This window comes from Rhynchophorus ferrugineus, unplaced genomic scaffold (genome assembly GCF_030347505.1).
Source record: "Rhynchophorus ferrugineus isolate W39M unplaced genomic scaffold, kcgeb_rfMv2 rfM6, whole genome shotgun sequence".
NCBI lineage: Eukaryota > Metazoa > Arthropoda > Insecta > Coleoptera > Curculionidae > Rhynchophorus > Rhynchophorus ferrugineus.
In genome coordinates this window covers 10393104-10417918 of record NW_027472585.1, presented here as the reverse complement: position 1 = coordinate 10417918, position 24815 = coordinate 10393104, and the positions used below count along the sequence as shown (strand labels likewise).

Genomic DNA, 24815 nt, shown 5'->3' with positions numbered 1-24815 from the left:
TTTCTAATAGTTTTGTTACTCAATCTGGGAAAGATAAATCTAGAAGACACGTCTGAAAATCACAGCCAGAATTTGGAGAGAAGTTTTATAGGTGATGCTTTTTGAGGTGAACCATTTTTAATCATTCTTTTTGTTAAATATAAAACTGTTATTTCCTTCAGTAGAACATCATTTCTTCGGCAAAGATATTTTTTGGGATAATAATCAACGTGGCATAACGATTTTAACATGCTTACATTTATAAAGGACAACATGTATCTAATGTAAAATATGATCGTTAATAATTATTAATTTACTTACGTGTTTCTGTCTTATTTACCTATTGATAAACCTCAATGGGCATTATTCGAAATTAACTTTCTAATAGGTCGGATCTTTTTAAAACGAAAAATGAAAATCAATTAAATTGTATTATTTTTTTGGAAAATAATCAGTTGGTCACCAGAGAAACAAAATACTTCAGTATCAATCAATTTTATTAAATAGTTGTAAACAAACAAATCAATAGTAAAAATTCAATAATATATTAAAATAATGTTTGATATCACAGCTAAGTCTATACAGATTATATAGAATTTTGGGGAGGTGTTTTTGTTCTTTGATTCTCAACAATTTTCGTTTTTTTTATTTCGTAAATTGTTCTGTTCAATATAATAAAGCTAAAATGATCAATACACATCGTACTATTTCATTATAAATATTACTTCTTTATATCTATTTATTTGGCGGTACAAGCTACTGTGCCACTTGTATATAAAAATCGTACACATCTGTGTATCAAAAGACTAAAAAAAATTAGTCGTGTTCTTATGATAGACGTTTTAGAAAACGGTGCTTACTTAACTGGGATGAACTGTAGCAAACCTGTCGTTTTAAAAGTTTACTCATTATCTTACAATTTGCCTGCGTTAGATGTTTATCCTGAGAAATGTATCTTACGATCGTCAACTTGAAGAACAACAGGTTTTAGTTTATTTTTGTGAACCACACCTTACCATTACCACTAAAAATTGACAATACACTTTCCTATCCTAGACTATTCATAAATCGTCCAGAATATCCAGGAATCTCATGAGAAAATGGAATATTGAATATGTACCATATCATCAATAAGCTCTTGTCACGCGAATCCAATTATAGTCAGTCCTGACTATAATAACAATACATGTCTAAGATCAAAGATCTAACATTTCGAAACACACACTCTATCGTTCAATAAAGCAGTGTTCTTTCGACCGTTCATTTTCTTAATGACATTCATACAATGTTATGTAATTCTCGGCGGGTTTTCCGTTGTCGTTCAAAGTGATTTAGCTTATGGTTACTATCAGTTAGACCTTTGACGATTCAAGATTCCCTTCCTACATGTGTGCGGTTATCGCACCTATTCAAACTTGGTCCATTGTCCTTGGGATTTAACTACGTTGGATGGCGGACTGAAAGTGTCAAACTCGCTTTGGCTCGGCTGGCCGCTCTGCATAGCCGAAAAATTAAAATCCAATCCGTATTCTTGCAGGAGGTCCTGGTCTTGTCTGTTAAAGGTGCTGGGAGTTAAGCCGCCGTTCGCTTTCAACGCATGATTCTCGTACGACGAGTTGTACAATGGATTTGATACGCTTAGAGGTGGGGCCTGGCTGTGAGTTGGGGGTTCGTCCATCGATCGATGGACGAACCTGTAGAATAAGACGACGCGGACGAAGGCGTTTTTAAAGGATCGAAATCGTCTAAATCCGACGCAGAATCTAAACGGATTAGGTCTTCCGTGTCGTCTGTCTGCTAAAGAAACAGATAGATCAATGTTATGTTTGGGTTAAAATGTTAATTGATTATGCGTTGAAAACAATCAGGACTGGTGAAATGTTTCCTGTTACCAACTGTCTGTGTTAGTATATACGTGATACGTTATTTTTACAATGTGAGCGTTAGTTGTGCTTGAGTGAAGTTGTGATATCTTTCTTATGCTGACAAGGAAATATTATTCCTGTTATTTTCTAATAAAAGAATGTCACTATTATATAGGGTGGACCATCGGTTTTTTAAATGTAATGCTGTTAAAATTAAGTAGCGGCTATTTGTGGAGAATCCCAACCGGTATTCGGCAAACTTCGGTAGTTTTCGCCTGATTTTGCGACACAAGCAATAGAGAGGTAGAATCCAACGAATTAACCATTGTCAATTTGATCTTGGTGCTGGTAGAAGCTCTGTTTTGTAAGGTTGAGAACTTTGTTTATAGTTTATTTGTTCTTGTGCTGTTTATATTTTGATTATAAATGATAGGCAGTAATGGATCAATCATCGATTTATAAATATTGTCAAAAAAACCTTTATAACACTTTTAATATGAATAGATATATGAAGACATTCCATCCAGAAGCGTATTCATTCAATTCTGTACCAAATTCATTCTGTTTTATACATAGATGACCCTGCGAAAGTAAAAGTGCAAATAAATACGACTCGATGTCTTTTATGTGAGTATATTTCACAAAATCACTATAGTCAATCCACAGTATTCAAAGTGAACAAGAAATATTGTAGTTTAGCTCGCTAGAAGATTTTTAAGGTTGAGGGTTCCTATTTAATGTAAAAATATTACTAGATACTGAGCGTAATCGATCAGGAATTCTTAAGAATGCATCAAATAGTCAGAAGAGAGTTATTAAAATCAGTAAAAATATGATTGCACCCAAACTAGCTACTAAAATTGGAATGGATGCTATATTGCATGAAACCTGAGCTAATTTAAGTAGCAACAATTTGAAAAAACTAGATTTATTGGCTCATAAAGATTTATATAATATTCAGCAAGCAAACTAATTGAAATCCGCAAGTACAAAGCATAAAAGTGATGCTACAAGTGTTGAAGCATGCGAAAATGAGGTCAAAAATACAGGATGTGTGTTACATAAGCCACAATCTTAGTTCCTGGGTACCTACTCTATTTTAAATTATTATAAATTATTAAATAATTAAAGATTTTATGTAAATCATAATAAATGAAGGATAATATGAAATGATACAAGAATATAGCCATGAATGTATATATATATATTCTATACACAGGCTTAATTGAATTGCATTCCTTGCTTTTATTGAATGAATTGAGAGATGCTGCTTTTGATCAACAAATTCAATGAGAAAACAATGAAGCTATTTTTTTAGTGTCATGCAAGATGTATTATTGAGTAATTTTAAAGATAAATGAATGCTTGTGTTTTTATATATTGATAAATAAATTATATTTGTGACCTCACATGTTTTATTTTCTCTTTTTCCTTTTAAAATTAAATGTGTTTATAAAAGGTTAAATAACTTAAACATAATATATAAACTTAAAACAATAGACAGTAAACTTAGTTAAATTTGAAGATGAGTTTAAAGTGTGATTTTAGGTTAGTGAATTTTAGAATATACATTATATTCTTCAAGTATATCAATAATTCACAAGAAATATAACTTTTGTTTGTTATTGTAGAGTTTATATATATATATATATATATATATATATATATATATATATATATATATATATATATATATATATATATATATATATATTGATAAATAATTACATATTGTATTATTTTATCTTTTTTCTTCTAAAAATTATTTAAAAATTAAAGATGTTTATAAAAGGTTTTTCATATTACATTTTTCATATAATAGAGAGCGAAAAATATACCAAAATATTTTAACTTGGGTCTCAATAGAAATATTAGGTTAACTTGTGAAATCAAGATAATTTATTCTATATAGATTCCTCGAATATACGTATAATTTTCAACAGCTGGCAACGTTACAACTCCTTGCGCGCATGTGAGGATCCTCCTGAACTAGATTCTTGTGTTAAAATTTTACTTGGAAATATTTTTAAATTAATTATGTTTCACTTAAAATAAAACATTACGAGTGAGTGATGACGTTACCGATTAAGAATATGATCCAATTTCGTTAAAAAAAATATAACAACAATCAGTAGCCGGACCTTTTTGTTTCCTCCAAATTACATTTTTAGAACGAAGCATTGCTACTAACACACTGCTCAGTGTCAAAATTGGTAATGTTGCTAATACTGAAACAACATTCTTTATATTATAAAAAACCAACACATGACCCACCCTATGTTCTTTTTTTAAGTATATAACATCGTAAAACAAATTAAAAATATATTCTCATCTATTTCACTTAATCGCATGTATCATCAATGAACTGGTATCGACAGCAGAACCAGTCCTGACAGTTTTTCTATTATTTGAAGTAGCGCTGAGACACAGGACACAATTTACCTTCCGTCTACTCGGTGAACATTGAACCGGAGGAATTAACTTCACCACATCCACGACATTTTTGTTTGTTACATAAAAAACGGGGTCGCCATTCTCGCTGTGCCCCCCACCCACAACTACAGGTTTGGCGGTAGCAAAGAAGTCTTCTTGCGGCGGTTTTCTAGGCGGTACGTAGGGAGGCGATAGGACGGGACCTTCGAGGGGCGATTGGAGGAGGTTTTGGGTGTCGCGGTGAGTGCTGGTGGGATAGAAGCGGCTCTGACAGGACGTTAGGGAGGACATGGGCGGTAGAGACGGTCGGGGAGGCGGCTGGGGCCATCTTTCTGGACTCCCAAGCGGACTGCTAGAGTTTTTGAAGTTTTCCAGGCTTCGAACTGGTTTTAACTGGAAGAGCCGGATCATTTTTAACACTGATGCTTACAAGGTGACAAAAAAAGCGAACAATCACCACACATAAACTACCAACGCTCTACGTACCGATCTGTCCACCGGGGGCGTGTCTAAATTAAACGGAAATAGATCTTGCATCTCGTTCATTAGATCTATCCGAGGAATTTCGATGGGACTTCCACTTCTCGGCGTGTCCAATACGTCCGGCGTTTGAGGCTGCGAACCGGAACTTAATGGACTGTACGATCTGGAATCGAATAAGAGATTCTGCGTCGATATATGACCGGTTTCGATTACGCTAAAAGCCATATTTTAATTGGTGCCATTTTTCACACTTATAAAACACAACAAATAATATAAAATCTCTTTCGATTGATGTAATGTAATATTTTTTATTCACCATCATCAAATTATTCAGATATCTATGTCAAAACATTATGCCCATGAAAAAGTAATCTACGTTATTAAATTCCTCGTCAATATTATATACAAAGTATGTTAAAAAACTAACGGCAATTTTTAAATTTCAAGGGTTAGTTTTTTTTATTAAATGTTCAAATAATAAGCGTTCTGATAATGTTGGACATTCTTCATTCTTTATAAACAATGGACCAGACAAGATGTATTAAATTTTGTTATAAAAGAGTCATACAGTGCAAAAAATTCTTAGTATTGTTAAATATTGATTTTTTGTGAACTTGTTTTGAATAAAACAGGGGTTCTCTAGTGGAGTAAACCATTTCAAAATGGACGTAGAAACTTTTTCATCTTAGCAGATTAATATTAATGATTGCCGACTCAACTTAATATAAAAAAAACGCTGTAATCATGTACCAGCCCCCATGTTCAACACGCATGGCCTCATGTGACTTCCGTTTCCAAACAAACAGTTGCAGAAGTATTTTGGGTATTGGAAAAAGTTTTGATGTAGGTGTATAATATCTATAACTGGAACTAATCTGATGGGTGTAACATTAGTGTAAATGAATAAATAAAACTCTTTAAAAAATAAAAATCCCCATATTTTTTAACACACCTCGTACATAGTCTGTTATCAGGAGACGGCTCCGACTGTTATGAATGTTTTATGGTGATACGGGTGATTTTAGAAAAGTTGAATATCTGTCAGTAATATTCAGTCTATATATACTCTGAGTTTCATACATTTCCTGTCCACGAACTGAGAAATCTTTAAAAAATGGATGAATGAAAAAGGGTACATAAAGCTAGAAATAAAAGAAAAACATATTTATGTAAGGGGAATATATTTGTTTTGGATATGTAGTACAAAAAAGCCTTTTTTTTCGTATATGTTACTTATAATCTCTAGTGTGTGAAAAAAAATCGAACAAAATTGAAAATAGTGAGAAATTATGCGTATTTTTTGTCCACAAAACTTACGATAGGGCTTGGATATACGTAAATTATGCTTTTGAGTATACCTTCTTATATGCTAGTCTGTGAAAGGTTATCCATATTGTAACAAGTGGTTCGCCAACTTCAGTCAAATAAAAGAAGTAAAATAGTCAAGAATATCTCAAGAAAATTTCTGGTTTTTTAGTCCATGTTTATCTCACACTCCAAAAATATTTGATTTTACAATACACATACGACATAGTGCAAAAAATGAAATACAATTCTTATTCTTTCCATCGCAGGAATCCTAAACTTTTGAGTATTTTTATCAATTAAATTTGATACATAGTGATGAAACAACTCATCAGACATTTCATTAGATCCTTTTTTGCTATTGTTTCTGGGAAGCAGGCATCTATGATTTGATTGTAAACAAATTAATCAGTTCATTCTTCCGTTCTGAAATAAATGCAGTTTTAACCACAAATGGAGTGTACTAATTTATACTCTCAATATATGAAATATTAGTGATCTTGTAATAGAAGTATTTATTTATTTGAGGAAGCCTGTAGTTGAAGCATGTATATTGGTAATATTTATCAGAAGGTGATACGAAAAACGAACTTTTGATAACAAATGGAGCCTTCTATGCACACAAAAATTTATAAAGAAATAAATATAGCTTAAAAAGGACAAAACATAAAAATATACAACACATTAATACAGCTGTTTAATGATATCTGATGTCAATGTTGATAATAAAATGAGGTGAAGATAAACTAAGATTACATACAAACATATTAATGACCATAGTAGATTTAACCAAAAATAGAGAGAATCAGAAGAAGAATAGATTATAAAAATGGAAAGAAGAAAAACAGGCATAATAAGGAAATAAAACAGAGTAAAGTAGTTGAGGCATGTGTAGAAAAGTGACCAGCGATAAGATATAGTAATCAGGTGAATGATAGCAGGAAAAAACACCAAGATGGTGAAGTGAAATTTAATGTGTAGAATATTAAGGAAGAAAAACGTAGAAATAGGGGCATGTTAGCAAAGAACATGAAAACGTTACAGAGACTGCTATACTAAAGGATATGGAAACCTTTTTAGAACTTCTGGTAGAGTCTAAATGTCATTTTTTTAAGTATCGTGGAATATTATCTTTAGAATGTTGTTTTTGGATAACGCAGATTACTTTTTCACATACTTAATAATCAATCATCATTATTTATGTAACTTCTATTTTCTAATTTGATATCACCATATCAATTTAATCAAACATCTACATCAAAACAAGCAACGCAATATACACAATTAATAAAACAAAATGAAAATAATTACGTTTTATTATAGGAATACCTGATACCCAGGTAGTAAAATGATTAATAGCACTGTTATTAATTCAGTTATGCTCGAGAACTTAGTATACTAACAAAATTGTCAGAAATGTGAGTCACAACAAGAAGATACAGATATATATCTCAGACAAGACTTTACACAGACAAAAAGTTCGGCCAGTTTTTTTTTTGAAACACTGGGTGACTCAGTTATTTTGAAATTGTTTATAACTGACGAATAACAGTTTTATTTTCAGACTAACTAATTTGTATTTGTTATGAAATAACCACAATCGTTATCAGCTTCCGACCTTAATTTTTTTGATATGTATAATTTGTCTGACAGGGACGAAAATTTATAAAATCAATTCCACTGAGTAACACAGACGATTATTTCCTTTTTATGTCAACATATTGTGGTATTTAGTTACATAAGATTATACCATTTCGGTTAAAACATCGAACAGGTCGTGTCTAATTAAATAAAAGTGAATGATTATACATTGATGCTGCACGTATTACTAAAAAGCATGCGTTATATATGTAACTGGGTCAAGCAACATTATTTTTGTTATGGCCGAAGGAAACTTTTTACACATAGAAACAGTACCTTTGGAGGTTGGCGTTTTTTAACGCCAGCGAGGCTTCTTTTCGATAGGTCGCCACCGGTGCTGTTAGGCCGCCTAGTGTTCTTCGTTTGCCCGTTGGGGAATTTGGTGCGGAACGGGGTTTATTGTCGCCGTTTTCTAAAGGATGCGATCCCAGTCCGCTAGAGCCATCTTTTAATTTCGATCGGAAGCCCTTGTAAGCGCTCTTCATGCCTTTGCCGCTATCTTTTACCTAAAAAATAATATTTTATAAACATACACAACTTGATACATACAGAGTACTAAACGACATAAGCTTGTTAGTACGACAATGGTCTAGGAGAATGTATTGCCTTTATAAATAAAAAGTATTCATATCTTCATCTTTAAATCAAATCTGTAAAATTAATAAATCCTGCTCTGGATCACTTAATTCAATATAGATCCAGATTTTGTAGTGGGGCTAATATCTGTTCTGCTAATAAAGTGGGTTTCGCAGCCTTATTTAACTAAAACAGCTCAGCAGAGGATGAAACAACTCTGAGTGTGTGAGACTGCATTCGTCGCAATTTTTGAAACTTCACTTGGCTTAGGTTTTGGCATGATTGAAGTAACACCTTCCCTATTATCTAATTGGGGATGTTTTTGCTCAATAGCTTGGCGTAATATTTTAAATGTCCATAGAGTAGATATGAATTAATCGCCTGACAAATTAGATGTAGCTCGCCGAAAAAATATCGATAGCTGTATAGGAGAGTATCAAACTTTGAGTTTCAAATTAAAATTTTGATATTCGAAACCTTCCAGTTAACTCTTGAGACTTTTAGATATTTTTAAATTTTAAAGATTCCTTAAAAAAATTTTTAGGTAGATATTTTTCGTCGCTGTCGGCATTCCTAGCTCGTGGTAATCACCTTTGTTACAATATTTGACGCTCGAGCAGCGTATCGCATATGTTAATTCGGTCTATAATTTATTTTTTAATTTGAAGGTGAGAAATCCGAACATCGGGTATCATTTGTAGCTAGTTTTGTATAAACTGTTTTAACAATTTTGGCGCTAGCTCTATATTATTATCGGCACTGTTTATCTTACTAGGCTATTTCAAGAACCTAATTAGCTTTTTTACTAATTGGATGGCGAACATGACTGATCTGTCACATGAAAAATATTTGAGCGAAAATCAGTCATTCGTTTCGTCGTTCGTCTATCGGGAAAAATTCTTAACGACACACATTACATATATTCAAACTGTTAGAACTATAAGTTGAAAACAACAAAAAAGATAATATTATTAACAGCTATAAGTTCTATGGATAACAGCAGCATTACTTTTCCCTATAACTATGTTAGTGAATACATATTTTGTAAGTAATATGTAAAAACTCAACTTAATACGTGGTTATCGAATTGTTTAATAATATACACTAGGCCAGTTAAATAAAATAAAGTTATAAATACTAGATTAAAAGAAAACATTAGCAGCATATAAGAAAATCAAGGTTGTAAAATTATCTCAATGTGGATAGAGAGAATACAAAAAGACAAAAGCATTTAATAAATTGATACTATAGAAGATATATCTGCCCAGCAAGCCAATGTACACTTAAGTTTGCTATTATATAAGCTCCCACTGTTACACAGAAATATATATATATATATATATATATATATATATATATATATATATATATATATATATATATATATATATATATATATATATATATATATATAAATTACTTACCGTAACATAAGACTTCCTAAATATTGTACTCACCGTTTTAACGGCTGATTTCATAGCTGGATTAGCCTAAAATAGACAAATAAACGTCAGGACGTGTTCTTGCCGTTGTTCCAGTTCTCATACCTTCTCCTTTACGCTCTTAAAGAAAGCTGATCCCTCCTTCTTCATCGTGGAGGTCCATTCCTTGTATTGTTGCTTAAGTTTCGAGCCCGATTTGGCCGAATAGTTCTCCAGTTCGAACTCGAACTCGTCCGAAAACCCACGGCCGGTGTTCAGCATCATCAGTCTTTCTTCGATAAACTAATGGAGCATCGGTTTGAATCGAGCGAGTCGGAAAGACGGGGCGTATACGTTACCTGTTGGAAAATTTGCAGCTGCAGCATTTTCCTGAGGAACGGCTGCAAGGAAACCGGTCTGGTTTCGATGAAGCGCTCCTCGTCGAAGGTCACTTTCTGTCCCGCTTGGAATTTGAGGGCGTCTCGGTAACCTCCGATAAGCTGGACCAGGGCTCTGAGGAACGCCCTGGACACGCCATCTCCCAATACTGCGGATTTGTTCCTGAGTTGTTTTCTTAAAGATGTGATCTGCAGACGCGGAGGAAATGTCGGATTTGTCATTCAATATGACAATGTATCGTAAGTGCTTACCACATCTTGAGGTAAATTATTCAGATCGTCGAATGGGGTATCGACTGTATTGGAGTCCGCATCTAATACTACGACATCTCCTATTTCACTGCGTATGACTTTCTGTAGATAAAATAATTGAAGTCAATAAGTTAATAAAATTGACAGAAAGACTTTTTTCAATTTAGATCGTGTTAGTGATACATTTGATTAATGAAAAAATACGGCATATTATTAAATTATCTTGTTGATATACATTATATAGCAGATCAATGTTTCAAAATACATATTTGATTTTGAAGTAATCAATAGAAACCACGCAAGAAGCACGTTTTATTTTTATTACCCTTAGTGGTTCCAAAGAACAATAAATATTTCTTATAATAATTATTACATACATGACATGTAGAATAATACTTCAAGTGATCTCCCGTATAAAATAGTTTATTCCAAATGTTGCTCTAAAGTCTTATATATGTACCACTGTTTTCACTCACGTTTAGGTGACTGGCTCGTTTCTTGGAGTGCAGTAGAAGTACTCTTGGCACTTTGAATTATACTCATTGTAGGCTCTAGAGGGATATCACTGTGTCACTTCGTTATAAACGTTGAACAATGGCTATATAAGGATTGAAGCACCCATTGTTCGATTTCGTAGGTTCAAATGGGTCTAAGTATTGATTTGTACAATAATATCTTGTTATATAAAGATAACCTCAATTTGTGTCCGACAAGGCACATTTGGTTTAGTTGAGTCCAAGTCATTTTCGTTTAACAAGTTTATCCAGATGGGCACCAAGATATTTAGCATGTGCTGTCTCGAGGAGTTGGCAATTGTTATTAATCACTGGGGCCAAGTTCTTTTATAATAAATATAAAAGTTACGTGGGTAGACCATGTTTCACTGCCTATTTTTCATTTAATTTAATACTCCGAGATATCAGCTGTAGTTTATAAAATATTGTAAAAATTATTAGTCAGATATTGCTTTCTTCGATTTAAAAGTGACAAATCTCGAAGATGCTGGATGCCGAACGTAGTTTGTTCTACCATCTTCCACATAACCTTTGCCAGCAATAAAAAACATAAAAGAAAAACTATGAATCTTTCAATTATGTATCGACAGTGGCTAAACCGCATGTTAACGGCAAGATGCTAGTGCTGTACTTGTGATGGTAACTCAAACACCCCAATTCAAAGAATGTTTGCAGGCGCTTCAATGATTTAATGTAAGATGTCGTTCGACTCTTTCCTACTGCCACTTGTAGCGGAGGATGACATAGTTTGGACGTCCAGCTCTTAACCTCTTTCAATGAAACAAAACATCGAGTCTACGGGATAGGGGAAAATCAACGGACAATACCTGACGTGGCTATAAGTGGCTATTTCTATAAAATTCTAACTGGTATTCGGAAAACTTCGGTAGTTTCCGCCTGATTTTGCGACGTTGCCATTTACAAACAATCGAGAGGTAGAATCCAACGAGATACAAAAGTCATTTTGGATTTGACCTTGGCGTTGGTAGGAGCTCTACTGTGTAAGGTTAAAAATGTTGTTGTTTATAGTTTATTTATTATTGTACTGTTTATATTTTGATTATAAATGGTAGGCAGTAATAGATAAATCATCGATTTGCGAATATTGTCAAAAAAGCTATTATAACACTCTTAATCTGAACAGATAAGTCATTCCATCCAGCTGCGTATCCATTCAATTTTTATTTTGCAAATTGAATTCAATTTTAAACCAAATTCATATATATTTTAGGTATAGCTGACCCTGCGAAAGTAAAAGTACAGATAAATATGACTCTAGGACATCGAGTGATATGTGAGTATATCCATAGAGAAATAGATTTAACTTCATAGGACATTTTGGGGAAATATTTCGTGACCTCCAATATCTAGATGTCGCTACTTTTAACTCATTACTTGCTTATTGCATTATCGCTACGCTATAAGCCCCAACGAGATCTGATTGGCTCACTTCGTTTCTATTGTTTAGTTTAGTTAATAATTTTAATAGTTTTTATAAGTTTGTTGTTTATTTATTTTGAACGCCCTTTTCAGTATGGCTGACATATGAAATATTTATATATATCAAATATTTATTTTTTAATCGTAGAAGTTAATCCGAAAAATTAATACGAATATATATATATGGGTCATATAGTCCGAATTTAATCAGTAATCAATCTGAAAAAGAAACATTGAAGTTTGGTTCACTTGAAGAGGTTGGGGTTTCATATTTTGGTAAAAATATTACTACTTCCAAATGTGAGGGTGAGAAATGAGAGTTATTAAAATCAGATAAAAATATTGACGACAATATTGATAGAGAATATAAGACTGCAGCCAAACTAGCTGGTAAAATTCCTTCCTAAAATTATTGGATGAAATCCGAGCTATTTTAAGCAGCGGCAATTAGAAAAAAGTATATTTATTGACTCAAATATTTATATAATATTCAGCAAACCAAATTAATTCCACTGATACAAAACATAAAAGTCATAAACATAAAGGTTAAAAATATAGGCTGTACATTATATAAGTCACAATCTTAGTTTCTGGCTACCTACCCTACTTTAAAGAAAGATTTTATGTTAATCATAATAAATGAATGTTAATATCAAATGTTAAAAGAATATAGCCGTGAATGTATACGTGTATATTCTATACACGGACTTAATGTGTATTGATTTAAATTGCATTTCTTGCTTTTATTGAACGAATTGAGAGACCATGCTGTTTTTGCATGTGAAACAAATTCGATGAGAAAATAATGAAAGTATTTTTAATGCCGTGCAATATATTATTGAGTAATTTTAAAGATAACTGGATGCTTGTGAGATTTTCAAGTATACGAATAATTTATAAGAACTACAACTTTGGTTTGTTATTGTAGTGTCTATATATTGATAAATAATTACATATTGTTCTATTTTCTCTTTTTTCTTTTCAAAACTATTTTCAGATAAAAGATGTTTATAAAAGGTTCCTCATATTACATTTTTTTTATATTATAGGGGATGAAAAATATACAAAAGCATTTTAACTTGAGTCTCAAAAAAATGTTAGGTTAACTTGTGAATTCAATATAATTTACTCTATTCATACCATATTCTTTAAATATACGTATAATTTTCAACAACTGGCAACGTTGGAAATTCAAATCATCGCGCACATATCTGAGCTTTCTAGTACTAGACTCTTGTATAAAATGATTTTAAGAATCCCATAATGTTTATTACATTACTTTTTCTCACAACTAAGATATATTAAAAATTGATTCAATTCATTCAATTGTATAATTAAATATTAATTCAATATTAACGAGAAACAAAAACTGATTTAACGAATGTAAACGTTGTGTTAAACAATTGAGTTTGTGGACCGCAAATTTAATTGACTATCAACTAATCTGTTGCGTTGCGGTAAAATTAACGTGCAATACAATTCTACGGTAGTGTAGGTCATGAGCTCAATTACCGCTGAAATTTAAACAATTGTCGGGACAGTATATGAAATCGCGAACGCATCTCGCACGTGAATCGCTCTAAATAACAAAAGCCGACTGTGTCGGACGAAAACAAAAGATGAGGCTTCACAGTCACTGATGATTCTAGGAACTCCGCTAAGCCGTTCTTCCTCGTGAAGCCGCGGACCTGAATTTAAAAAAAAATAGAAAAAAAAAGGTTCTGACGCCGTTGACGTAACAGAACATACGTAAATAGGCACGTACGCCTGTAATTTTACGTATTTCGACCGAGGATTTGTCCTTATTGTAAGATTTCATGGTGGGCGTCGTCGGGTGCCAGCTCTGCCCTGCTCCGTTAGTAATGTAATTCGAATCTTGATTCGTAACCGTTTCTATTATTTCTTTAGTGAGTCATAAAAACGAATTAAATTGAATCTCAGATTTTTCGGAAATTATGATGCATACAATTTAAGATTACCTCGTTAATACAATTAACAGACGCCCAATAAATCAAATATAAATGACACCTTTTAAAATACTTACTTTTCAAATAAGTTTGCTTTGATTAGTTGAAGTTTTCGTTTTACATAAAGTCATTTTGTATTTTGAAAAAAAAACAGTATTTGACGCTAATCGTGACAATTTTCTATTTTTTATAATTTAATTTAGAGTTATTTCTTTTCAAATTTATATATTCTTATATCGATCAATTTTCTTTCAAATCCGATAAGATTAGATTAGGCAATAAATGTTGCAGTTTAATGCTCCGCGGTATTAAGGAAAATTTATATTGCCTTAATCAATTTAATGAACAAACACAACAACAAAAAAAGCAAACACGAAAATTTCATTGACGAATATTTATCGGTCTTATAGTGAGTCATAAGTCAAAGGTGTTTCAAATATGAACAATATTATAGATTTAATAAGTTAGATATGATTTTATTTATTTTATATGGTTTTAACAAAATTTAGTTGCTTAATTAATGTTTTATATCTACTGCCAATAGAAATTGGACCATATGTTTATCTTTGAACTGCGTGATATTTAAAAATTGACAATATCGCCTTTATTGACATTGACAGATATGTGGGGTGTCAAACCATAGAGTTTATTTAGTATTACTCTATGGTGTCAAACCTCCGCTGTAAGAACTGAATGGTTTTAAACAAACTGGTGAAGAACAACTGGGTAAGAAAATCATTAAGGAATTCGTAAAATTAGCCATGATAGTCGTTTAAGTTGTATTCCATTCCAATTAGACTTTGTATAATCTTTAATAAAGCAATGATCATTATAAAATCGTATTAAGACAATAAACAGATGGCGCGCCCTATAAAACGACCGGTTTTTTTAATTTAAAAAGAATAACACTAAAAGGCTTTCCTAATTTATATTTGCATTATAGTTAAGGTGAATGGTCCCAACAAAGTTACTTAAACCACTTCTTGATTACTTTTATTAATAACTCTGTTAGAATATAATTTAAGGACTTACCTTGAAAACGTCTTCTGGTACCCCAATCAGAAACGGCATGGGCGCTAAGAGACATTCTACCAGGCTCTGGGGGAGCACAGGAATAAAGATGTGTTGCCATATCATGGGATAGATGATATCGTTGGCCGACTGGACGCAAGCACTGAGTCGTTTCAGTTGTTTCGACGTAAAGATGATTCGACGTTCATACAGCATTGATGCGAAAATTAGCATCATGTTGTTAATATCAACTGCATTGTAATATTCTGTAAGATTGCGCTGTAACATACATCTTAAACTGTACGAAGTACATTAACCATTGAAATATATGCGACAAACTGTATATTTGTCATTTCATAGTACTGCATTTAGAGATCTGTCAAATTTTTCAATCGTTATTCAATACATAGTCCTTCCAATGAAACAGCCCCTCGCGCCATAAAAATTTATAATGCAACGTTGCCGTATCAAATTTAAGTTTTCGTTTAATTTGACTCTGACAACAAAATAATAATGTAAATAAAATAATGAAACAAAAATAACGTTATCAAATATAAATTATTTTAAAAATATTGTACATCCAATGCATATAAACGGCCACAATAGTCTATAGCTTAGAGCTGTTTTATTATATTTACACTGATATATGACAAAGGTGTCGACCAATACTAATACAAATCGAATTTTATAGACGGATTTGGTAACATGTCCGGACGCATCAGACTTCATTATGTCTCTCTTTAAGTAGAATAACTCTGATTAGTAAAATGAGAAAGAAAAATGCTGCGAGTTTAAAAGGTATTTTACGTTTTTATAAATTAAATTTAGCAATATGTTCGACGTGCATTGGCTGTTTGATTGGAAGGACTATATATTAACAGTAGCATAGTCTTCTTGACTTTGCACTTCTGGATTGAAATTACACTTAGAATATTGTGGGTGTGTACAGAATATTAAAATACACAAAAAGAAAGTTTCTATAATTGCCACATGATTGTCCTTAAGAAAACGGAATGTGTTCTGAATTTTAAAGGATTTAATTATTTTTGCATATGTACATATGAGTAAAAAAAGAGGAGAAAGTAAAAGTTTAAGTGTTTTTAAATGTGCAAACAGATTTTATTTGTAAAGATACCTAAGCGCATTTATCAAATATACTTCCCAATACATCTTTTAGATATTTTACTTTCAATGGCTTTTATTACTAGATAAAATTTATCATTGATATCTTATTAACAACTGATTAAAATATATTTGGCTATACATACAAAAAATATGTTGTGATGTCTATATAAATCCTTGATGACTAAACAAACTTTTACTTTTAAGACAAGTGGGCTGCACTAAAAATGGTAATCCAATTGTTTTTAGTTCTATGAATTGAATTATTTGATTTATAAACATTTGAAAACATAGCAAATCAAAATGTTAAAACTATTTTTTACACACAAGCAAAAATAGTACTAAATCTTTGAAATAAAATGTTTAATAATATAGTGATATTTTTACAGGAACAGGTTTTAGATTTAATGAAATAATACCTTTAAATTTTGGAAAATCAGAATTGTACTTACATTTTCAGGTATACTAGGTAATTGAAATGGCCTAGGAACATCTACTATAAAAGTCTAAAAAAAAACATTATAAATTCTTTAAATCAATAATATTAATAATTCTATTAAGACATACACTTTGGCCCCTATTAAATGATATAGCAAATTCTTTCCCTGGTTCAACAATTTTTGTATTATAAACTGTGGATAAAAATTCACTTAAGTCTTCTGTACGAGAACTGTGCATTAATACTGCAGTGGTGTCTAAGAATCTAAGAGGTAAATATTTTTATACATGGCATATTTCTAAAATATAATAACATACTTATAAAAGGCTTGATGCCATGGTAAATAACTCAAGATAACAATAGCAGTTTCTGACTTTGGATCATGTCTACAAAATCCAAAAGTCCACTTTCCTTCTAAATCTGTTAATACAAATGAATAGTGCTGTATTACTGTACTGAAAATTATTAAAAATATTGGTTTGATGTCTTTGAAACATATTTTAAAATGACTTACTTCTCAAATTTATAAGGATAAGCAAATTGTGGTACAGATTTAAGTGAATCTTGGTCTTTATATTTATCAGGATATTGTTGTATTATCCAGGCTTCTTTATTCTCACTAGGTGGAACGACCTCACAGAAACATTCAAAAAAATGTTTAACATTTTCCCTGAATAAAAAAGATTACAGCAATATAATTCTCCAGGGACAATATTGGTACTTCCTGTCTATTTAAATATACATCTCAATAATAACATTTATTTAAGTGCTGGCTTACCTTATTCGCGAACTCATGACGTGTTACGTATATATACTATTTTCATATATCTCATATCGATGTACGTTATATGAATGTTATTTATTTTAACATATTGGACAACGAAAAACACTGAAAATTACATACAAAACACACTGATGACACTGACACTTGCGAAGTGACAAACTAGAAAAGGTTAGAAAAAGATGACTAATAAAAACAAATAAAAATCAAGCTCAGTGTTACTTTCATATATGTTTTCTATCCTATTGTAATTGAAAATGGCATAATTACCTTGAACATACGTCTTAGCTTTATTTAAATGTCTACTTTCCTCTTCTTTGAATTATATAAACATTTATTGTTATTATTGACTACAGAATAAAATAGTTATATTTAACCTAAAAGAGAATGTCATATCAAGGTTGTTTGCAAACAAATCGATATTAGAAACTCGCAAATTAAATAAAGAATTCATTCATTTAATATAATTACCCTATGAATATAATGACCGAATTACAAAATGCTTTACCGCCTGGTTGGGACTGTGTGAAAGATGAAAAAACAGGAAGACTGTAAGATTGTTGATTTAAATAATCACATATGTGGTTTTTGTAGCAGTCAATTTTGTAGATACTATGTAAATCATTTAACGAAAACAACAACATGGGAGCATCCTCGTAGTAAACATGTACATTATCAAACTACTTCAAGACATTTGAATAATGTACCAACAGAACATATTCCTCTGCAGGTACCTCTGTTTAACTGTTATAATGAATTATTATTGTTATCATGAAGCCTATATATGTATTGTTTTTAACATGCTGCATTGGGTATAACATTAATATAGTACGGATCACCTGAATTTAAACGGAATTATGTATATCCTAGTCATTCTCCACCTATCCATGCTTTCCAGTTGAATTCTCATACTTTTCAAATTCAGGTACCCAATATATACAAGTATCATTGATTATAGTTATATAAAATGACAATTTTGTAGGATATGAAACCCTCAAGGAATCCATTAACTTTAAAGCCTCTAAAAATAAAAGACAGCTCATTTTGTGCTGCTAGTTCCCATTCAATAAATGACGCAGAGGATACTGTTGCCAAGATTGGGGCAATGTTTCCCACTGTTTCAGAAAATCACATAAAATTGTTATTAAAAAAGTAAGTCTACTTTATGAGTAACAAAAAATATTTTTAATTTATATATAAATTCATATCACATAACATTCATTCAAATGCTTTTAATATTATAGAGCACTTACTAACATTTCGTTATGTGTCTTTATAACCCATTTCAGGTATTTAAACCGTGAAGCTCTTGTAATAAGTGCTTTGCAAGTGGACAAGTATCCAATCACAACACCAGGACCATTCTCTACTCCACCACCACAAAGAAATATTAATGTTAGCACTAAAGGGCCTCCATCTAATACGGGAAGCCCTGTTTTTAGAGGCCTTTTAGGCGCTCAAGCATTTAGAAATTCTCCTAGACCTCACTCATCTCCAAAGCTGAAATTAAGGTCAAACATTCAAATTGTGTATTCATATAGTAGTTATGGCTGTTTTATATTTTGTTTGACATTCTGCCCTTCATCTTTTGCATCATTAGATCATTATTATTATATTTAATACAATTAACACTCAAGACAAAACATATTTATTTTAATCAGTTGCAGGTACATGAAGTCTATTTTTCCAAGAGCTGATGAGACTATTATACTTGAAGTCCTTCAAAATAATGACAACAGCATTCAAAGATCATCAGATGTTCTTAGAGATATGGGCTATGAGAAGAAAGAAACTGTCAAACCATCCATGGCTAAGGTTGATCCAGTTATTATAGAAAAACCTGAAGACAAGAAGAATAAAGTTGATGAAACTCCTGTCATTTCTACAGCTCAAATTATGACAATTGAAGATAAACAGATATGTAAATATTTGAAGCTGAAAATAACTGAATAATAAAATAATTTATAAATTATCTGCAGTGAAGGAAGAACTACAAAAAAAATATAAAGATGTGGCTGAGCATTTAATAACAATAGCTTTAGAAAGTGTAAACTATGATGAAAATAGAGCTAGTCAGATTCTGAAAATTATGAAACAGGAGGATTCTAAAAATGAACAAATTAAAAATAATCAGCAAACAAAGTTAGTGGGGTATATAGTAGCGCCAACTATCATTACTGCAAATATGTTTTAGAGAACAATATAATATTGATGATTTATCATCCAAAACCAACACTACTTTGCCCATATCTCAAAGTAGACAGTCCATAAAGTCTTTGTTAAAAATGGAGAAAAAAGATGATGTTTTTGGATTTTGCAGGTAAATTTGAAGTAATAATTTGATAGATTATAATAATTTTTTTTTAATATGGGTCACTAATTGCTATTTATTTTTCATAGGATTGTTGAAGAAATTGATCTTAATCCTAAGTACTCTAAACATCTCAGCAATACTGTTGGTCATAATCCAGATTTGTGTAAAGGACCGAATGAAAATTTGCTATTGTCAGTACTTATTTTTAATTTGTGTACCATATTTACATGAAGATAATTTCAGAGAAAACTATGTTCAGTGGCAAGGATCTAATAAGAGTATACAAAAGGGAACTCAAGGATTAGCCAAAGGACCAAACAAAAACCTTTTGACCAACAAAGTGTATGTACCACGTGGGCCAAATGTGGATTTTTGCAAGGGGCCAACAAGCAAACTTGCTAAAGGAAGTATGTTTAATAAGCTCCGTTCTACTTTGGAGAATTCGAATCAAACTACATAATTAATTTCACAGATATTTCCATAGATTTTCTTGTTATTGTGTTGTGATTTCACTGTTGGTTGTTCATGTATTGTTTCTGTAGATGTTTGCCAGTCAGTACCAAAATAGTTACCATGTAGGCCTAATAATTGAACGAAAAAACACAACTATTATAGACATTATTAGAGTTCACAATGCCGTCCCATAGAAGATTGCACTCCCTTATATCAACATAAAAGAACTAAATCAAAAAAATCTATTTTTATAAGCACTATTTTGGAGAACAAATCATAACTATCAAGAATCCTTAGATTTGCCTACTATTTTGTGATCCCTACTTTATTTCAACTCTGTAATGTTACAATTCTGTAATAAAATATTCCATTCAAGATTACATTTTTCTTTTTTCGTAATAAGAAATCACTACAATAATATAACAGTTAATGATTTTTGGTATTTTAAGACTTTATTATAGTATGATTCTAAACAATTATATATACAATTTCCTGACTTGCATTAAAAAATAAATTAATAAATATTTATTGTACATAAAATTTATATTTTGCATAACATAATATAAAATTTATACCAAAATACAAATTTAAACTTCATCTTCGTTTAAGAGCATATTTGGTATACCATTATTTATAGGAAATTTTCTACCACTTTCGGGGCACACTAGCTCGCCATGAACTACTTCAACTTCGAGTAGAGCGCGGTGTGCCTTTTTTAAAAATTCCTCATTATTTTCATAGTTTACCGGCGTCTCTTTTGGTAAATCTTCAACATGTCCGAGGCTTTCAGCAGCATTATATAAAACTGGCCAATCAATTTTCGGAATTAGTCTTGATATAAAATCTGGATTAAAATCTACATCAGCTACTCTTACATCTGATGCCTAATAACACGCCAATTAATAATGTTTAAAAATTATGTATATTTACTTACATTAATAGTCAGGGGATATCCTACATTGACACCTTTTACACATTTTGAAGTTAACATATTATGAGTGAGAAGTTTCATTTTACAAAATATAATATTATATTCTGAAACTATTAACTATTTTGTGATATTAAGGTACAAAAATAACAACGCCGTATCAAAACATAAATTTACAAATTTTTATCAAATGTCAATCTAGAAGTGTTGCCAAATTCATCAAATTATTTCATATTTTATCAGTATGAAATTTTTTATTTACATGTTCTATTATATGAATTTAAATAAGTTCTAGCAATAACATATTTAATATAAAAATATTCATGCTTATCAAGGTGTTTAGCATTTTAAATTTAATAAACAATTTATAAAAAAAGTCATATAATTTTTTTATACATTTGTTCAGAATTTTTTTATATATTTCTAATGATAGTAATAAAATGATATTATATAATAATTATTTCTGTGTTTAATGCCTAGAAATTGTTTTCTATACTATCACATAAAAGATAATGCTATTTTATTTTCTGAACGTACTGACGTACGATACTGTATTTTAGAACTAAACTTAAATTCCCAATTCACATACCCCTTAACCGGTGTCAGCCATTATCTCAAATTTAGTAATTTTTGTGATTTTTTGGTAATATTTGTTAAGCGCGGGAAATGGATAATGTTGATGAAGTTAATCAGATCATCGAGGAGGAAGAGGTCGAAGATGCTGGAGATTTGCAAGAGATCGATGCTGGGAGTCATATAAACGTAATCCCATTACATCTAATCAAAGTCGGTAATAAACCTCAATCAACATCCGCACAATTTGCTACTGTAGTTAAGGGAAAATATTCTAAATACTATAAACAAACCTATAGACCCGCGTGGGAGCAGATGCCAGATTTTAAAGGTATAGGAAATGCCACTTGTTTAACCGACATTTTAAGGGAAATTTTTTTTAAGGCTGGTTAAGAGGAGTTAAAGGGCAGCCAACAAGAGCATATTGTACATACTGTCAAAAAACTTTACATGCTCATAGACTGAGTTTGTTAAAGCACACTTGTACTATTAGGCATCAAACAGCAGCCCAGGCACATGGAAATACAAGTGTTCAAAAGGTAAGGGTAAATATGTCTACTGTTAAAAATAAAAATAGAAACGTTTTTTTCTAGAATACTTTTAATGTTAACATGGATGATAACAATATTCAGACAGTGATTGTAAATGATGAGAATATATTAGAAGAAGAAGACGGGGACCTAGGGCAACATCAATTTATTTACACAACTCAGGTTAGTATATATATATATATATATATATATATATATATATATATATATATATATATATATATATATATATATATATATATATATATATATATATAATATTCTTTTTCATTGAAGGAAGAAATTGATGAGACTGAACAAGATCAAGGCACAGAAAATGAACAAGATGAAGAAGAAGATGATTACTATGAAGAAACAATTTCAACTCCTAGTCAATCAAATAGTATTGTAAAAGTAAAATTAGCTTCATCATTATTGTGTTTATTGTATATATGTCTGTTTTATGTTATAGAATCAGAATATTACTAATCCCATTACAACTCATGCAATAGATACTACAAGAGGCACACCAGTAATAGGTTTGTCAGTTAGTTTGTACAAACTAGTTGATGGAAGGTGGACGTATATTAATCAAGGAGTAACAGATACTTTTGGGAGGTACAATGACTCAATCAAACCAGGCAATTTTAGTCCAGGTCGTTACAAATTGCACTATGATGTAGACAGATATTTTGAAGCTAATAAACAAACCAGTGTCTTTCCATTTATAGAGGTTAGTGGCATTTTATATAATATATGTTAATAGTGGCTAATATATTGATGTTCTTTATGTTGCAGATTGTTTTTGATGCTCCTGCCTTAACAAGATATCATTTCCCATTGTTGCTTAGTCCAAATACTTACACAACCTATAGATCTATGCATGATGACTAATATTTTTAGAAATAACTATTAGGGCAACATTTCTGCAATTTGCTTTTAGAAGGTAGACACAAAATATTTGTAAATACATTAATTGCTGTTGAATATTTATCTTTAATAATATTTGTATATATTTATATTTAGATAATATGTGAGTTACATGGATGTGTATTTATACAATATAACTTTTTTTAAGAAAAAGAAAAATGTTTTTTTTATATATAATTTCTTGCTGATACATACATTTGTTAATATTATATTTATTAATCTGTAGCTATTCTGAGAGAATGTTGACTTCTCAAACAGTAAACTACTATTGGTGCTGTAACCATTTGGGTTTTAATCTAGTGCCAATCCCTATGGTGTTATGATCGTATAATTGAATAAGTCCACCGTCGCCCAAAATGCACATCACGTGACTTAATTGTGACAATATCTCTAGTGTTTGGTACATAGAGGAACTGTATGGTTTGGTACAGCGTCAGATATTGACGCAGCAGCTTCGAAATCATTGGCTCGAACCAGCCCAGCACGCCTCTATGTTTGACTGTATATATATTTTTTTAATATAAGTATGCCAATTTCTCCGTCAATTATGGATCGATTTTCCAAATTCTTTTTTTAATTTTGGTTTTTAACATTCCGATTCACTTTTCAGTATATCTTGAAATGAACGAGTTTTACTTGTTTCTACCATCTCCAAATAGTGGCGTATTTAATAATTATTCCGGGTTTTTCTGTCATTTCAATATTGTTTAGTTGATTTGGTATTTAGGATCTATTTGTTGTAATTTATTCTGTGATATTTTCACACGTTGTCCTGTTCGTAAATTCCTTACTTCAATACAAAGCTTTTTCATTGATAATAAAAACTGGGCTTATGGAAGTTTTGAAAGGTAGAGAAAAAAAATCCATTTTTCCTAATAATAAACTTATTACCAAAAAACTCGATAATGGATTTTACATGAATTAATGGTGAAAGATTGAATAGATCAAATTTCCATTTGAGAATCGCCTAAATAAAATCCACTTATTTTTGGAAAGAATTATTAGATGGGAGCAAAAGTGGATCACAGTGATGTGACGTGAAATTATTCATCATGAGCTGTTCGAACCTAGCCAAGCCAACAATTAAGCTCGTTACTATTGATAAGAGTAGAATAAAGAAACAATAAAGGCGTTGTCTCCTATTATGACTCTATACTACACGGGCCTTTACTAATGTCTCAAAACCTGAGATGTTTTGACCAATCCACCTCATACCCCGGACTTTGCATTGTTTGACTACCACTTTTAATTAGGTAACCGTCAAGAGGTGTGTGAAAATTATTTGATGAAGTCATAGTTTTAGGAGAAAAGTGATGAAAAGGTCATTGATTTAATGCTTGAAATGCATACATATAAATTCGGTTAAAAAATTTAAAATTATTGTTCAGATCAATTAATTCATAATTTATTCAGATCGTTTGTTTATATCTTGATAAGATACAAGGATATGAATATATAC

At 31.2% G+C, this 24815-nt stretch overlaps 4 protein-coding genes across 15 annotated transcripts; 2 read left to right on the top strand and 2 right to left on the bottom strand.

The window, feature by feature from the left end:
* Window positions 1-458: 458 nt before the first annotated feature.
* LOC143199150 (DENN domain-containing protein 1B) lies at window positions 459-17790 on the bottom strand. 6 transcript variants are annotated; one of them, XM_076408938.1, is made up of 14 exons: window positions 17626-17790; window positions 17362-17517; window positions 17165-17302; window positions 16976-17111; window positions 16861-16914; window positions 15308-15565; window positions 10354-10455; window positions 10063-10290; window positions 9830-10006; window positions 9740-9772; window positions 7983-8212; window positions 4764-4974; window positions 4287-4670; window positions 459-1776 (listed from the first exon to the last, which is right to left on the bottom strand). In XM_076408938.1, exons 1-14 carry the CDS (start codon window positions 17640-17642, stop codon window positions 1618-1620), a joined length of 2283 nt encoding a protein of 760 aa, XP_076265053.1. In that variant the 5' UTR covers window positions 17643-17790; the 3' UTR covers window positions 459-1617. The 6 variants fall into 6 exon arrangements, with proteins under 6 accessions (XP_076265053.1, XP_076265054.1, XP_076265055.1 ...); XM_076408939.1 differs by having other exon boundaries at window positions 4764-4923; XM_076408940.1 differs by having other exon boundaries at window positions 459-1773; window positions 4764-4923.
* Window positions 17791-17999: 209 nt separating this feature from the next.
* Window positions 18000-20653, top strand: LOC143199151 (uncharacterized). 6 transcript variants are annotated; one of them, XM_076408945.1, is made up of 11 exons: window positions 18000-18179; window positions 18238-18358; window positions 18458-18553; window positions 18611-18780; window positions 18918-19139; window positions 19296-19549; window positions 19608-19770; window positions 19823-19948; window positions 20029-20133; window positions 20186-20349; window positions 20485-20653. In XM_076408945.1, the coding sequence occupies exons 1-11, from the start codon at window positions 18103-18105 to the stop codon at window positions 20508-20510; spliced, it is 1524 nt and encodes a 507-aa protein (XP_076265060.1). In that variant the 5' UTR covers window positions 18000-18102; the 3' UTR covers window positions 20511-20653. The 6 variants fall into 6 exon arrangements, with proteins under 6 accessions (XP_076265060.1, XP_076265059.1, XP_076265061.1 ...); XM_076408944.1 differs by having other exon boundaries at window positions 18002-18179; window positions 20186-20549; XM_076408946.1 differs by lacking the exon at window positions 18458-18553 and having other exon boundaries at window positions 18003-18179; window positions 20186-20549.
* Window positions 20654-20828: 175 nt separating this feature from the next.
* Window positions 20829-21537, bottom strand: Trmt112 (tRNA methyltransferase subunit 11-2). The gene is made up of 2 exons (XM_076408958.1): window positions 21330-21537; window positions 20829-21279 (listed from the first exon to the last, which is right to left on the bottom strand). Exons 1-2 carry the CDS (start codon window positions 21405-21407, stop codon window positions 20983-20985), a joined length of 375 nt encoding a protein of 124 aa, XP_076265073.1. The 5' UTR covers window positions 21408-21537; the 3' UTR covers window positions 20829-20982.
* Window positions 21538-21901: 364 nt separating this feature from the next.
* LOC143199145 (uncharacterized) lies at window positions 21902-23469 on the top strand. 2 transcript variants are annotated; one of them, XM_076408932.1, is made up of 6 exons: window positions 21902-22227; window positions 22281-22435; window positions 22490-22609; window positions 22724-22834; window positions 22899-23159; window positions 23225-23469. In XM_076408932.1, exons 1-6 carry the CDS (start codon window positions 21990-21992, stop codon window positions 23318-23320), a joined length of 981 nt encoding a protein of 326 aa, XP_076265047.1. In that variant the 5' UTR covers window positions 21902-21989; the 3' UTR covers window positions 23321-23469. The 2 variants fall into 2 exon arrangements, with proteins under 2 accessions (XP_076265047.1, XP_076265046.1); XM_076408931.1 differs by having other exon boundaries at window positions 22724-22840; window positions 23225-23467.
* The last annotated feature ends 1346 nt before the right edge of the window (window positions 23470-24815 follow it).

What these genes read in the sequence shown, in the direction of transcription:
- LOC143199145 (XM_076408931.1), top strand. Translation starts at nt 21,990, where the DNA reads ATGGATAATGTTGATGAAGTTAATCAGATCATCGAGGAGGAAGAGGTC. An exon ending in GCAGATGCCAGATTTTAAAG is followed by an intron (nt 22,228 to 22,280) that starts GTATAGGAAATG and finishes ATTTTTTTTAAG; the next exon opens with GCTGGTTAAGAGGAGTTAAA. An exon ending in AATTTATTTACACAACTCAG is followed by an intron (nt 22,610 to 22,723) that starts GTTAGTATATAT and finishes TTTTCATTGAAG; the next exon opens with GAAGAAATTGATGAGACTGA.
- LOC143199151 (XM_076408944.1), top strand. Translation starts at nt 18,103, where the DNA reads ATGAATATAATGACCGAATTACAAAATGCTTTACCGCCTGGTTGGGAC. An exon ending in CAGAACATATTCCTCTGCAG is followed by an intron (nt 18,359 to 18,457) that starts GTACCTCTGTTT and finishes ACATTAATATAG; the next exon opens with TACGGATCACCTGAATTTAA. An exon ending in GATGTTTTTGGATTTTGCAG is followed by an intron (nt 19,949 to 20,028) that starts GTAAATTTGAAG and finishes TATTTTTCATAG; the next exon opens with GATTGTTGAAGAAATTGATC.
- LOC143199150 (XM_076408938.1), bottom strand. An exon ending in CATTTAATAGGGGCCAAAGT is followed by an intron (nt 16,915 to 16,975) that starts GTATGTCTTAAT and finishes GTTTTTTTTTAG; the next exon opens with ACTTTTATAGTAGATGTTCC. An exon ending in TGAAATCAGCCGTTAAAACG is followed by an intron (nt 8,213 to 9,739) that starts GTGAGTACAATA and finishes ATTATTTTTTAG; the next exon opens with GTAAAAGATAGCGGCAAAGG.
- Trmt112 (XM_076408958.1), bottom strand. Translation starts at nt 21,407, where the DNA reads ATGAAACTTCTCACTCATAATATGTTAACTTCAAAATGTGTAAAAGGT. An exon ending in GATATCCCCTGACTATTAAT is followed by an intron (nt 21,280 to 21,329) that starts GTAAGTAAATAT and finishes GCGTGTTATTAG; the next exon opens with GCATCAGATGTAAGAGTAGC.